This window comes from Calypte anna, chromosome 19 (genome assembly GCF_003957555.1).
Source record: "Calypte anna isolate BGI_N300 chromosome 19, bCalAnn1_v1.p, whole genome shotgun sequence".
Classification (NCBI taxonomy): Eukaryota; Metazoa; Chordata; class Aves; order Apodiformes; family Trochilidae; genus Calypte; species Calypte anna.
Window position 1 is genome coordinate 616,183 of NC_044264.1, and position 15,529 is coordinate 631,711.

A 15,529-nucleotide genomic window follows, 5' to 3' on the forward strand; every position below is an offset into this window, starting at 1 on the left:
ATCCTGTGACCCTGGTGCTGGTGAGGATGCCTGGGAGCTGGGAGCACCCCAGGAGCTGGGGATGGGTGAGTTTCTGCTTGGTCTTGACATCCCTGCCAGACTCCCACAAGGATGAACCTGGAACCATGCTGGAAAACTGGGGTGGGGGGGCCTCTGGTGTTAGAATTCAACCCAAAATTACTTTGTATGGGGCTGCCAAAAAGGAAAAAAAAATAAAAATCAGTGCTTATAGTATAGCATAACCAGTTTAAATAAGAGTTAATCTTTCATTATTCAGCACTTTGCCTCTGCTTGCTGCTGATTCAGGCTCAGTCATTTCCTTTTAGCAATGCTCTAATTATGTTCTTCTTTTGATCTGCAGGACTGTGTGCAATTAAACCAGTACAAGCTGCAGAGTGAAATAGGCAAGGTATGTTACTGGAGCTTGTGTTTGTCACAACCAACCTGCACACACACACACACACACACACACACACGAGTGGGAGTGGAAAGCCTGTGCCATTCTGTGAGTCCTTGCAACTTGGGGTTGTATTGGGGTGGATTTTTATTTTTTTTTTCCTGCCTTGTGAGTTTGAGCAAGTTTTGTTCAAGGTCAAAGTGAAGCTTCTTCCTCTGAAATCTAAATTTATTTTCCTTCCCTCAGAAGGTGGTTAAGCTGGCTCCCTTCCAGAGGGCTGGCTTGCCAAATATAATGTTTAAAAGCTTTTGAATTAATACAGCCCAGCAAGGAACAAAACCCAAAAGAGATCAGGGCAGGTGTTTAGTCCTCATCAGGTACAGCTTCAGTTTTTCAGTCCACGAATCAAATACTGGTTTATTTCTAATCCATGCTTATAAGTTGCAGAATTATTTAGTAGAGATTCTTCCAAAGTTATTTAGAGGGCTGGGCTGGCAAGCAGCTCAGACACCTGCACCTTTGGACATCTGCCACCATTGCAGATGGATCCATGAGCAATTGGAGTGCTGCCTGCCTTTACAGTCAGGAGAGACTGCACCCTGAGCTGCAGAGACCTTCATCATCAGGAGTTTCATGGCCCCAAACTCCTCTCCAAAGAGGTTGGTGGTACAGCAGATACAATCTGGAACTCAGAGCTTCAGACCCTCCAATGGCTTTTGTTATTGGCTTAAGTATGATGTGAAGAGAGTGAGAGGTCTTCTCTCTGGTGGGTTTGTCCCTTCCTGCTCCTTCCCTGAGGGTCACAGTGAGAAGATAGGCACCCAGAGGTTGGTAGAGGGGCTGCTCTGCTTCTGGATCAGCCAGGTAGCTTGCCAGCCTCCTCTGAGAGCAGGAATTTCATTTCAGCTCCCAGGAAAATCAAGAGAAATGTTTTGAAGGGTGTTCATCCCATTCATTTACTCAACAGGCATCTGTCAGGGATGGTACCTGGCCATGGTGTCAGGTTCTGCTTGGAGTGTTGACACAGAACTGGAAAAAAAACAGTGTTTTGGATAGAGTTTGGCTTCAGGTTGTGAGTGGAGCTGTGGATACAGCAGAAATCCAGGTCTGCAGCTGCCTGGTGGAAAGCAAGCAGCTGATCCTCACTGAAGTCCGTTTGCTATCAAGAACTGGAGAGGTTTTGGGATGAAAAAGGTCTCACACAGAAGTACGGGAAGGATCTTCATACAGAATTTCCAAACTTGCACCAAAAAACCCCACCAACTCTGCTTGAAAAGAATTCTTTCTGCTCCCCCACAGTGTGTCAGTTCAGACAGACACAGTAGCTTTGGCTCAGGGCAGGAGGTGATGGGCTAACACTCAACTCCTCCAGGCATTTTTAGTCCTCAAGTACCCTGTGGCTCCAAGAGAGATGCCAGAATGTATGATCTTACACCCCCTGCAGACTTTGTTCAGGGGTGGGCAGGGCTCAGGGCCTTGAAGGTTCCTTTTTTCCCCCTGTGTAAGGCCATGATCTCCCAGCTATGAGCAGCAAGGAGGTGAGATGAAGCTTCTGAACTGACTGTGCAACTTGTGTTTCTTTTTAGGGTTCCTATGGTGTTGTGAAGCTGGCCTACAATGAGAATGATGACCAATACTATGTAAGTGCCTCCTCCACTCCTCACTATCACCACTGCTCCTCATTCCTTCTGCCCTCCCTGAGACCTAGGTCCCCTCTGCCTTGTTTTTAACAAATGTATTTCTGTTCTGGGGCTCTGAACCCTCCCTGCTTGGCCCAGGAGCTGAGCAGGAGGGAGATGGGGTGGGCTGCCTCAGGAAGCAGGCAGGGATTTTGGAGGGAGGCTGCAGAAGCTTGGTGCTGATTTCTCTTGACATTTTCCAGCTATGAAGCAGGGCACCTGAAATTAGAGGCATGTGGGTGGTGGTGTTCAGCACCTGCTGTGCCTTGGAAGCTCAGTCTGGAAGGAGCAGGGATTTTTTGTAAGGAAATGGGGGCATTTATCAGAAAGCTGCTGAGCAGAGTGTGTTCTAACTGGGCAGTACCTGGCTCCCCTCTGGGATTCCTCTCCATAAGCTGAGCAGAACCTTGCTTGCCATGGTCATGAGGTGTAGGACAGAGGGCACAAACCTTGGCTTTGAAATATTTTGCTGTAGCAAAGCCAGAGTTGGAGAGTTTGGGATTTTAAAAGGCTGCTTGTGCTGACAGCTCCTTCTCTGGCCTTCCCCTTTCAAAGGCAAAAGTGAATCCTCATCATCCCAGCTGGAATTCCTGCCAAATCTTCTTTGCAGATGTGCCCACATCCCTGGGCTTGCCCTGTGGCACGTGTTACTGAGGCTGAGAAAAGGAGCTGGGCAGCTGGCAAAAGGAAAATGCCCTTGTGGCTGTGCCTGGAGGCTGGGAACAGCTTTGAGCAGGGGCTCTGGTGGATCCCAGAGCTGGTTCTTGCAGTGCTGTAGAACCTGAACCCTGCTGCCCTCCCTGCAGCTCTGCCAGCCTAGCCCTGAGCTTCAGCTGCTGCTACAATGGTGAGAGGAGTCAGGTTCTGCCTTTGCTGCCAGGATGGTGGCTGAAAATGTGAAAATGGCTGAAAATCAGAGCAGGTCCCTGTCCCTGTGGCTCTTGTTACAGAGGGGAAGAGGAAGATGCTGCAGAGATGGGAAGGGTGTTCAGTCCCTGCTGCTCCCCAGCCAGCTCTGCTCCCTCGTGGGTTTACAAGTGACTTCCCAGGCTGGAGGAGTGGGCTGGGAACTGTTACCATTTGGCAGCCCTTCTGTGCTTCCAGCAGGCATCAAGTTGCAGGAGAAATGGCTTGAAACAAAGGATGGAAGAGATGAGACAAAAATCTGGACAAGGTACCCCAGGTTTTGCCAAGCAAAGGAACCACAGTTCTTTCCATCCTCTGTGCTTTCCAAGCTGAGTCACCCTCAGCACATGGCTCCTCTTTCCAATGGTTCCCTTGCTTCACTGCCCTCTGAGTGTCCTGCAGCAGGGTGGGATTTGTCCTCCAGAGCCATGGTGCCAGCTGGGACTTCTCTGATCCCTCTGTCCCACCATCAGAGGCACTGCCAGGAGCAGCAGGAGGGACACATCACCTCCCATTTATTTCCAACTGGAAAAAAAAATTATTTGAAAATTGTAATCTTTTTTTCTGCCCTTTTGTTCTTGGGAATACTGGTGCTGTGCTGCAGGCTGCCCAGGGTGGTGTCACCACCCCAGGGAGAGGTGGCTTTAGGTTCCCATTACCTGCTGTGGTTTGGCTGGAAGTCATCTTGGTGTAGAGGCTTTTGAGGTTGGGTTTTTTCCTGACTCAGTTTCTTTTTAGCAGTGCAGAAGAGCAGATCACTGCTAAGCAGACTGAGAATCAGAGGAAAACCTCCCAGAAATGTGGCACTGCTCACTTGAGACAAGTGAACCTTTATTTTTTTGGGCTTCATCTTTTCATGGGCACAATGGTTTGGCTGCTGAAATCAAAGCCAAAAATGAAAGCCTGTGTCCAGGTTAGCCTGGTGCCTGCTGGTTAATCCCCACTTTATCTCCATTTTTTTTTTTTTTTTCTAATCTAAGCAAACACTTTAAAGCTACTGCAGCCCAAGAGTGGTCCCACACCTGGGGGCACCTAAAGAGGGAAGATGCTGGGAGGTGTGTAGGGTGTTCCAGCAGGTGGAGAGGTGGGAGCAGAGGAGGAGCATGGGCAGTGTCTGCCTGCCTCTTATCACAGTGAGTGTGGTAGGGGAGAGGAGGGGGCAGGTGGCTGCTCTGCTGCTGAAGGCTGTGATGCCACAGCCTGCATTTCATGTTCCTTGTTGCCCTTTTGGCTGGGGCAGTGGGAGCTTCCCCCCTTCCTCAGCTATAGTCCCCATCATTCTAGTTGCCTATAGTTGTGTTTTCCTGGGAGGACAAGCCATGATGGAGACACCTCCACTTTTCCAAGACTTTAAAACAGCCCAGGAGCTGGCAGACCTTTTAAAGCTTCAGAAAAATAGCAGCAAATTGCAGAAGTGGCTGTTGGTTGCTTGGCTTCCCACATGCTCTCCCAGCACCCAGATAACTTCCAAGCTGCTCTTCTGAGGGCTTCATGTTCCCTGGAGGTCCCTTCCAAGCCCAGACATTCTGTGATTCCCATCTGAGTGTTGCAGCAACACCCCCAACTCTCAGGGGGGCACCTGATGCAGCAGTGAGTAGAAGCAATTGCAATTGGGATGGTTGGGGAGGGCCTTTTTCTGTGGGTTTATTTCCCCCCAAATTTAGCTCCAGGGGGTTGTTTTAGTAAAAAGCAATAAGAGAGGATTGCAGGAAATCAGCCTGTGGTGAGCAGCACCTAATAACCAACTCATATGTGCAATGTTTTATATGAGGCCAGGGTGTTGCTGCTGGCTGTAATTTCTTTAAGGCAGATTAAATAAAAATTTCTTCTTTATTGTGCTGCCATAAAAAGGAGCAAAACTTAAAAGAAAGCAGATTTTTTTTTTTAATTTCTAAATAAAATTCTGATTGTGATTTCTAATTCTTCCTAAAACCTGGGGCCCCTTGCCAGCCCTCTTCAGAAAGGCAGAGTTTATAGGTACCAGGAACTACATCTAGCTGCTGTCAAAGCAAAAGGAAAGGTTTGTGTTGCTTTAATGAGTTTGGGATCTGGCCTAGGATTAGGAAAAACTCTCAAGCAAAAAAGCTGATCACCAGATTTGGGAAAAATGTAGATGTGTTGTATTTACTCTCTGGGGGTTTTTTACCTCCCTTTAAAGATGCACAAGCACTTCCAAGAGCTTTATCCCTCATTGCTGGGGAGGGGGCTGTGAAGGTGTGCTGACTGACATCAGAAGCAGCAGGGAACATCTTAAACTGAGAAAACTGAACATCCAGACCCAGTTCTCCCTCCAGGGAGGAGATGCAGAGCTGGCACCCAGAGCAGAGGTCCTGGGCACTGCGTTTCATCCCTGCTGGGGCTGCTGGAGCTGTCAGAGCAGCCCTGGTGGGGCTCTGCCCAGGAACACTTTAGTGCTGGAAAGGTCTCAGTGCCACAGTTTGCAGGAGATGCTTTGACAGTGACTAAGGAGACAAAAATAAAAGCCAAGCTCTGTGAAAAAGCAGCAAATAAAAAGCAAAGGCAAATGTGTCCAGGCAGAGATCTAGTTTGGAGTCGTTGTGCTGGTAGAATTTGATTCTGTGATGCCTCTGGTCATGTTTCCTTCCTATTTCCCATCTCTAAACCTGCTTGCAAAGAAAAGTGGTTATGATGGACATTTGTTATGCTACTTCTGGACCAAAGAGTCGTAGGTTGTCTGTGGGATTAATTATTTTCTTTTTCCCTTTTTTTTTAAATCTGGTTTCCTAAGAAACAAGGTTGGTGTGATCGTGAGCCCTGCCTCTGTTTGTCCCTTACCACCTCTGCATGGAGGGCTCTTTCCTCCCAACACCCAGTGCTGGGGAGAAATTCCTGCCACCCTTTTGAAATGAACTGGCTGAAGGAAATGCTGCTGCTGAGGGAAAGGTGCCCAGCACCAAGCCTTGAACTCTCTTACCCCTTGGAGACTCCACTTCAGTTGGGTCAGGGTTTAACACTGGCCCAGCAATTAAACTGAATGCCAGATGCTCTTTATTAATCCCCCTCCCTGATAAAGAAAGGAAAGAGAATAAGGGAGAGAGACTGATGGGTTGGAATTGAAACTACCCAACTTTAATGAAACAGGAATGATAAAAAGGAAAAATTACTAAATCTATACAAATATACAGGAAAATTGATGCCACTTTCCTCCCCTCTTTCCCTCAATAACTCTCAGGTCACCAGCAAGGCTGCAGGACAGCCCTAGGAAAGTCCAGGCTGGAGTCCTGGGGTCAGGAGCTGGAGGCAGGAACACAGGGATCCAGGCTGATCTGGATCAGGACCACAGGCAGATGAAGGAATGGAATCCTCCCAGGATGCTGAAGCAAACAGGGACAGGTGAAGAAGGAAGGGGTTTGACCCTCATGATCCCTCAGATTTATACTGAATATGATGTGTATGGGGTGGAATACTCTGTTTGGTCAGTTCTGGTGATTTATCTTCTCTGTTCCTCCATAAAGGAGGGTTCCAGGTGTGACTCCTTTACTCCTTTTCTCCTTCCAGAGGGGCACAGCCTGCAGATGCAGCTCCTGACAAGTGGTGTCTGGAACAAAAGGTGACAAATGGAGAAGCAAGATTTTAGGGGCAGGGCAGAGCTTCCTTCTTAGCCACTTGGTGTCTGTGGGATGCTCTTCAGGTCGATAGCAGTGACCTTTGAGCAGCATCCAACTCCCCTGCCAGCTGCAGACAGGGACTATGAACAAATCTTCTGCCCTTGAAGTGCATGGGCCCCTGTTAGAGAACAAAATGACATCCTAAGTGCTGTCAGAGCATGCGAGGGACAGGTGATAAGTTCTCCTGGCTCCATTTTATCACCTTTTCCTCCCCCAAATAATGACCATTTTGCTGTTATGACCAGCAGCAGGCTGAGGGCTCCCTGCTGTGTCCCAGACACCTCTTCTCTCCATCAACTCCTTTCCCTGAGGCATCCTCAAGGAGCAGCTTCTCTGTGGCTTCCAGCTGCAAGGTTTTAAAGAGAATTATATTAAACTTTTAGAGTACATCCAAGGAAAGCCAAAGTTCCTGCTGCCTCCCAAAGGAAAATGTCACAATTCATGTCCTGGTGTTGGAAGGAAGGTGGAGGCATGAGTGGAGGAGATCTTGGCTGATCTTTCAGGTCCCTTTCAACCCTACCCATTCCAGGATTCTGTGCCATCTCCTTTAGGCTCCCTCTTTTCCTCAGGAAGCTGAAGCAGTGCTTGCCAGTGCAAAGGGAAAATCCCTTGGCTTGGCTCTGAGCTGGTTCCTTATCAGCAAGGCATTATCTGGGTAATTAGCTCTGCCTCTGAGTACAAATATCTCTGGCTCTTTCATGCCTGTGAGCCTGGAAGGAGAGGTTTGCTGAAGCATCCCTGCCTGGCTGCCATTATCTGCAGCTCCACTTCAGGGAGGAAGCCTTGTCCTGAGCTGTAATTAAAGTGAGGCTCCACTGCTCTTGTGAGAATGAAGTGGCTCTGGCCCCTTGCATGATGAAGTTTTCTCTTCATCCCCCTGTTTGCATGTGAGAGAGCAGTGGGATGGCTCCTCTCTCCTCCTCCAGCTCTGCTCTGTGTAGTAGCAGCTACTGGTGCTTTGAAGTTGGTGTAAGGATGTTCTGGGGCTTCTTCCACAGCAGCAGAGGTGCTTTACAGTCAGCTCACCCACCCCCCAGTAACCCCCACTCACCTTTCCATGGCTCCTCATAGCATCCCTCAGGGAATTTGGGTGTTGGCAATATTGCTGCCTCTATTTCTGTCCCCAGGAGCAATTCCTGGCTTTGCTATTGCTCCCCTCAGCCTCTCCCCAGAGCCTGCCCTGGGAAGGACTCACCTGAAGCAATGGTTTCTTCAAGTATTGATGCAACTTGGGAGCTTCCAGCACTAACTTGCATCTTCCATTTCTTCTTTTTATGAAGCTTCCTTGAGAGAAGACTCAAGGTAGGACTGGCATGAGGGGAGACCTCACCTCCCAGGCTGGCAAAGGGTAGAAGAGAAATAGGTGTACTGATTGCTTTGATGTTTTTCCCATAAATTTGGATGATGGAGAGGTAGGAATTCCTTCAAGCTTGGTCCTTGGAGGTTGGTGCATACATCTCAGATCCTCTTTCAGCAAACCCTGGCTCACTTGGACTACACAGCACTGTGCTCAGTGGAAGATAAGGACTTGAGGCTGTGTCTCAACACCATCATTTCCAGCTGCTGGCTCAGGAGCTGTCAGGCAGGACTGGGAACTCCACAGTGTCTCCTCTCCATTGCATGAGTACAAATCCAGAGGATTTCACTGGATCAGTACCACAACTAACAGTGGATCAGTCCCCTTCCAGTGAGCCAGGAGCCTGGCTGCAGCAGGAGCACTGATGGGAGGTGGGGACCCTGGTGGCATCTCTGCCAGGAGAGACAGCTCAGGAAGGAGCTCACCAGGATGGTTTTGCTGACTTATTCCTGGTGAATATATTAAAAATAGGTAGTGTGCAGAGCCTGCCTTCCTGCTATTACTGAGACATTCCCTGGCATTTGACTGTGTCCTTGGTAAATTCTATTTCCCAGGGGTCACTCCAGTGTGAATTACAGATTTGGATGCTTAACTAATAGGAGTAACTGCCCATTCTAGGGGAAGGAGCTAATGATTCCCTCAGGTCCTGGAGGCATAGATTGTTTTCCTAAGCAAATTGTACCATGGTCTGTTTTCTCATGAAATATTTATCTGCTGGGCTGTTTGAGTGGCCCTCAAAAAGGGTTATTAGCACAGAGAGCAGATGGAGGCAGGGAGACTGTTTACTAAACTCAGATTTGCCTTTTGCCACTCTGCTAATGCCAACTGGATGGCAGGAAAAATTACCCTGATCCCCTCCCACACCTCAGCTGCCTGGTTCTGTAACTGTGGCAGCACACAGGCAGGGTACAAGAAGGGAGGGGAGAAACCTGCTTCATCCCCATGCCTTCCCCCTGCTCCTGCACTGAGCTGGCTTCACCACTTCTGGTGGTGCAGGGATGGGTGTCCCCCAGGGGTCTTGTTTGTGGTCCTGGGCACAGTGCTGGTGCACCTCTTCCCTCAAGCTCCTGTTCTGAATGCAGAAATCTGATTTCTTTTTATTTTGCCTGATTTATAATGGATCAAAACCATTGATTGTTTCACAGAAGGAGGGAAAGGTGAATGAAGCAAATGGTCAGCAGTGTCTTTAGAAAAGCCTGGGTCAGTGTGTGTGTGTTTCTGTTGTGGGCACCACTAACCAGGAGACTTCTTCTCTAGGCTGAGGAACAGAGCTGAGCCAGTCCCTGATGCTGAGCACACTCTGAGGTCACAGCAAACCAGCACTTGCAGAGTTTTAACACTGCTTTTTCTTCTTCCCTCAGGCTATGAAAGTCCTCTCCAAAAAGAAGCTCTTAAAGCAGTATGGATTTCCACGTGAGTATCTCTGCATGTTGTCCTCAGCCAAGCAAACCTCTGTAGAAATATTGTCTAAATTTCATTAAAATTCATTCAAAATTCATTCAAATTCATTCATTTCATTCAAAATGAATTTGGCCTCATTTGGAAGCTGGGGGCTGGCTTAGATGCAGTGGGTACTGAAAGGGCAGCCACAGCCACAGGGAAATTCAACACAGCTTGGGTTCTGAGTCTCTTTGAAGTGCTGGTTCTTCCATCTTCACCATCTGTAGAGCCTAATTAAGTGCTAGAAGCCAGGCAGGGCAGAGCTCTTCTACTCTCTCAGATAGCACCTGGCTCCAATGGGACCTGGCAAACTGGGAAAGCCAGCTGGGTCTGCATGGGGCTTGGAAATCTCTGGTTTGGGTGGAGGCTGTGAAGTTTTGGGATGATGACAAGGTGTTACCTGCAGAGGGGCCGGTGACTGGTGACTCCTGCAGGCAAGGTAGTGCTGAAAAATGAGTTTTTCCTCACCACTTCCAGGACGACCTCCTCCCAGAGGGTCAAAAGCCTCCTCTGGGGAACAGCCAAAACCCATGGCACCTTTGGACAGAGTCTATCAGGAAATAGCCATCTTAAAGAAACTGGACCATGTCAACATTGTTAAGCTGATAGAGGTGAGCTGCTTCTCCACCCTAAGCTGTGCTGAAAGTATTATGGTGTGTACTGCAAAAAAAACCAGTTTTCTTCAACTGCTCCTATCGCAGCCAAAATTGGGTTAAACCAGTTGTGCAGAAATGGAAGGCTGGTGATTCCAAACCAGATGGTACCAATTCAGGTCTGACAAACTGACCCACTCCCCCTGGGCTTTGGGCTGGTGCCCAAGGTAAGGCAGCTGTGCTGATAGAGAGAGCAGCAGCTTTGGCAAAGGAGAGCTGTGTGGAGACAAAGCTGGGAAGGAGCACAAGGGCAGGGAGGGCTTTGTGCCATTTTCAATGTTGGCTGAGGTCAGAGTAGGGCAAGCTGGGCCTAGCAATCAGCTAGGCTGTTTCTCTAAATGTAAGTAGAAGCCCAGGTTTTCTCTAGAGACAGGAAAATCTGCATCCTTCAAAGCCCCTCTCCCTGCAGGAATCTCTAGCTATTACCCTGAGTCATTCTCAGTGCTCTGCAGCTCAGCACAGTGCACAGGGAGCAGTAAAATGTTCCTTGATTTAAAATCTCTCCTTTTTTTTTCCTGCTGTTTTTCCTTTTTTCCCCTTATCTCTCTATTATCAATTACAGGTCCTTGATGATCCTGCAGAGGACAACTTGTACATGGGTATGTGAATCATAAATCCTAACAGAACCATCTGGGCTTAGACCCAGTGATGCAAGGAACCATGTATCAGGGCTTGGGGGCAGCACCAGGAGGAAACTTGTACCAACTTCAGCAGACTGATTTTTTCTGAAAAGTTCAATGCCTGTACAGGCAGCTGGGATAGAAGGAGCCCTTGCAGTAGGGTAAGGCAGTCTTCTGTCTTCATGCAGCTGTGCACATCTCCTCGCCATGGGGACACTGAAAAGTCATGAGAGTGGCTCTACCTGACCTGGGTGCATGCTGGTTCCAACCCTAGAGCCAGGGGAGAAGGGAAGGATGATTTCTTGTCCTCCTGGGTAGGAAGTTGGTGTCTCCAGACTCCTCCTGTGGGCAGTGGTGGCAGTGGGTCTGGAGAGCAGGCTTTTCCTCTGCCCCTGCAGAGACACAGAGCACCCTGCTGAGCCAGCAGAGCTCCTGTTGTGGGGTGCTCAGATGGGAGGCTGGAGCTGACCATGCTTTTATGCAGAGGGTGAGGAATTTCCACCCATTTTTGTCTTCCTCTCCTCCAAATCTTGCAAGTGCCAACCACAGCCTAACCCCAGTTTGGGCAAAACCTGGAGAAACAGAGCTGGGGGACACTGAGGTGCCCTCTGAGATGGACCAGAGGAGAGGGATGTCTGACCCTGCTACATCTCTGCTTCCCTGTAACACTTCCTGATGAGGCAGGCTCAGAGGCTGCTTCTCATGCAGTAAGGAACCCCCTGAAGGTACTGAATAAGGTGAGGCTCAAATCAGCAAGGGCTGACACCAGGAGCAGCAGAAATGGGGCTGATAAATGAGCAAAATCTGTGTGGAGCTGATGGGAGCTGGGGATGTTTCTCTTTGCTGAAAAGTTCAATGTTTTCATTTTGCAACTTCTTGTGTCCTTGTCATGGGTGAGGGAAGAGGAGTCAGGGGAGATAAAGTGACTTTGCAGGGATGGGAAAGGGATGTGGTTTTGTAGGTGCTAAAAAGCAGGTAAGCTCAGCTCCTCTTCATTCATGTTTTGGTTTTTTTCCTTTCCTTCTCTCACAGTATTTGACCTCCTGAGGAAAGGGTAAGTACTTCTCCTGAGATCTATTGTGTTGAAATTTTTGGTGTTCATCATTAGCTTCCTAAGTGAAGGTTTGATATGTACAGTGGGGCAAACTGCTGCCTGCAGGCAAGAGAGGCTGCAGAGGCAAAATCCAGCCCAAGTTTGCACTGTTACATCCTGGAGTGGTGTGGTGGATGGTAATGGGCTGGGAGGACTTGTCCTGGTGTCAGGACCTTGATCCAGAAAACAAATATAATTCCAGTTGCCCATCAAACACCCAGAAGAAGAGGTCAATAGGAATCCTGTGTGGGTAACAGCCACATTGCTACTTCCCCTGGCACAAGGAATGTGTGGTTACACCAATATGTGTAACCAAACTGCTTTATTTTACCTGACTTATTGTGAGAGGCTGTTTTGGTGCTGCCTTTTTCCATAGCATAAGGTGGTGGAAGTCTCCTCAATGCTGTTCACTACTCTTCTGCTGGTTCTGCAGCTCTGGAGATTCTCAGAAAGGTCAGGAGAGCTCTACCCAGGGTTGGGGAGATTCCCAAAGGGTTTGTTTTTTTCTCTGGCCCCATGAACAAACCTCTTGAGGGCTGCCAGCTCCAGTGGGCTGATGGTGAGAGGCTCCCCAGTCTCCCTGGTGACCAGGCTGATGACTATCCTGTAGGAAAAGGGGAGGAAAAAACGTGGGCAGGATCTGTGCAGCTCAGCTGAGTGCAGCCAGTCTGCCTCCAGCAGCAAACAGACCCAGGGGCTCTGCCAGTCCTGCCCCTCGTGTTATTGCTGCCTGGCTTCAGCAGCAGGAAAAAATACTTGTGGAAAGGGAGGGAAAGCAGTGGGAGAAAACTGCAGATGGGAGATCTGAAGGGCATTGATCAAAGGAGCAGCAAGGGAGAAGAGGGAAATGCTGCAGGGAGGATTTGCTGCTGGGGGCTGAGGGGAAGAGCTGCAGAGCCTGGTTTAGGTGCTGGGCTGTTGTTAGCCAGGGTTTGGCTTGCAAGGACAATGTCTCAGGAGCCTTCAATCCAGCTGGAATCAGTGGGACCATATCCCAGTGCAAGGCTGCTGAGCACCAGGAGGGTTAAACCCCCAGTGCAGTGAAGCCCTCAGCTCCTGCTGCTGATCCACTGAGGCTCAGGAGATACCAGTGAGCTCTTACAGCCTCTTTGCCCTCAGCTGTCAGCAGGCACAGGCAGAAGAGGGGCTTTTAGAGGAGATTCTGCATCTTTCAGCAGAGGCAGCACTCAGAGGAAAGGAGAGGAGAAGCTGACCAGGTAACCTTGGGTGCTGAAGGGCTGAGTTCTGGTGGTGGCTGAACCCTGAGCAGCTTTCAGAGCAGTTCAGCACAGCTTACTGGAAATATTCTCACTTAATCTTGGAGGCAGTGGTTCTTGTCTGGATTCTGCTCTTGTTCAGACCACCTGTTGGCTGATGTTGCTTCAGGACTAAGCCCCAGCAGCTGTGACATCCAGTGCACAGCATTGGGCACTTTATCCCCAGTGCTGCCCAGTACCTCCTGATGATGCTGGTGCTCACACCCATGAGCAGCTTGAGCCAGAGACCCAAGGCCAGATCCAGTTCTGTTCTTTCCCTGCACATTTCCCATTAGGAATATCAGGGACTATTGTTTGCATTCTTTTGTGCAGACAACAACAGTTACTCCAGATATTGAGGAGGGCTCAGGGACATAACCAGCAGCTGAGCTCACTGGTGTGGCTGTCACCATGTCCCTGAAGGGTGGCTTTGCCTCCATCCTGCATCCCAGAACCAGGCAGGAGCCCTCAGTGCTGAGGACAATGGTGGAGAAGATGAGAGCTCTCCAGCAAGGAGTGTTTCTGTTGTTCTGCAAAGCTCTGAATTCCTTTCTCTCTCCCTACCAGGCCTGTCATGGAGGTGCCCAGTGCTCAGCCCTTCAGTGAGGAGCAGGCTCGGCTCTACTTCCGTGACATCGTCCTGGGCATCGAGTACTGTGAGTACCAGCAGCACTGGGAGCAGCTCTGCAGAGCATGTGTGTTTGATCCCCTCTTGACTCTGGTGGGCTGTCAGCTGAGCACTCCTCTGCCTCCTGCCAGCACTGTCAGGAAATCTCTTGATGATCTTTAAGGTCTCTTCCAACCTCGAGCATTCCATGAAGGCAAAAAGCACAACTTGGATCCCCTGCTGCTCGCTCACCTTAGCTTTTATCCTCAGCTTGCACTGGAGCAGTTGATGCACACCCACCTAGCAGAGTCTTTTGTGCAGGAGGTATCTCTGAGCCTGCAGTCACTGCTCCTGTGCCAGCTGGGCACACTGTCAAACTGCTGGTGAGCTCCTTTGTGTCTGTTCTGTTCTGCTGCCCTCCTTGTGGACAGCCTTCCAGAGAGTTCAGTGAGCTCATCACTGACTGCTCTTTCTCTGCATGCTGATGCACTAAAGACTTGATTATTGTTGGATGGCTGAATATGAGGAGGAAGAGCTAGTACAGCTTCTGCAGAGACAGTTCCTGCCTCACAGATCTATTAGTTCTCCAGATGAGACAAGAATGTAGATAAGGTGATCCTGTCACTGCATCACTTTTCAATTGCCAAACAGCTTTTGATTAGATCCATCAACAGCAGCTCCTACAGAAGCTCATAAGTCTCTTTGGATGGCCTGTGGATTAATAGTTAAACAATCAGGAAAGTAGAAATACAGCTTTCACAAGGAAGAGAAGACACTGGTACAGTTTAACTGGAATCCATGATGTGGTCTGGGTTGTTTCATATATTCCTAAATGACCAGGAGAGAAACTGATGGTGACATCTGGTTATTCAGGATAGTCCTCCTTGGAAATGAGTGTGAGGACTGGCAGGAAGATGCCAGGAGAGCAAGTTATGGGTATGATAAAAGGCATGATGAAACGGCAGATAAAAATCTGTGTTGCTGACTGCAGGATAATGCATGAGGGGGAGAAGCAACACTAAAAATATGTACATTGTGACAGGCTCTAAATTAGCTGTTCTCACTCAGGCTTCATTCTGGATACTTTTGAAAATGCCAGCCCATTAGGTAGTGACATTCAACAGAGCTAATGAGACCTGGGGAATGGTGTGGAATGAAATAAAGAACAAAACAGAAATGCCATTGCACAGGTATTTGGATCTGTAAGAGCTCTTAGGTACAGGTGAGGAGGATCTTGAATATTTTGTGCAACTTGGCTCAGAAAACAGCTCTCTAGAACTGAAAAAAAGTCCAGAGAAGGGTGATCAGGATGGCCCTGAAACATCTTATGTACAGAGTTAAGACCAAAGCTCTTAAGATTTCAGAATTATTATGAGAAGGGGAGATGTGACAGAGGATTACAAAGTCCAAAGTGCAGAGAAGTGATGGACACAACATGAATCTTCTCTGTCTCTCAAAACACTAGAACTAAGGTGTAGCAAACAAAATAATCATGTAGCCAGTTTAAACCAAGAGAAATTACTCTTTCCTGTAATATGTAATTAAACTGTGCAGTTCAATGTTAGGAAAGGCAGCAAGTGCCAGAACTAACTGGGTCTCCACGTGATGAGACAGATATAGAAGAAAAGAGCATTGAGGACAATGAAATATGAGGACAGAGGCAGTGTTTGCCATGGGGAATGTGGGTCCTGAAGGTGTTTCCATCTCTGCCTGATGCTTTTCCCCAAGCTTCCATCCTGGTCAGGGAGGGACAAGGATGAATGAATGAATATCATCACCCCCAGGCAATGAGCTGTGCAGAGCAGGAAAGGTTGGACATGTGCAAGACACAGCCCAATGTCACCCTCTCTGTTTAGTCCAGGTGAGATTTCTTGCAGGCATGTCAGCCCTAG

At 48.7% G+C, this 15,529-nt stretch overlaps 1 protein-coding gene across 1 annotated transcript in view; it reads left to right on the forward strand.

The window, feature by feature from the left end:
• CAMKK1 (calcium/calmodulin dependent protein kinase kinase 1) overlaps window positions 1–15,529 on the forward strand; it is a 75,872-nt gene that overhangs the window by 39,871 nt on the left and 20,472 nt on the right. Inside the window, exons 3-9 of the mRNA XM_030462424.1 lie at window positions 362–409; window positions 1,984–2,037; window positions 9,330–9,381; window positions 9,886–10,019; window positions 10,624–10,660; window positions 11,714–11,735; window positions 13,598–13,686. Coding sequence (XP_030318284.1) covers window positions 362–409; window positions 1,984–2,037; window positions 9,330–9,381; window positions 9,886–10,019; window positions 10,624–10,660; window positions 11,714–11,735; window positions 13,598–13,686 — 436 coding nt within the window. The remainder of the gene's footprint in view (window positions 1–361; window positions 410–1,983; window positions 2,038–9,329; window positions 9,382–9,885; window positions 10,020–10,623; window positions 10,661–11,713; window positions 11,736–13,597; window positions 13,687–15,529) is intronic.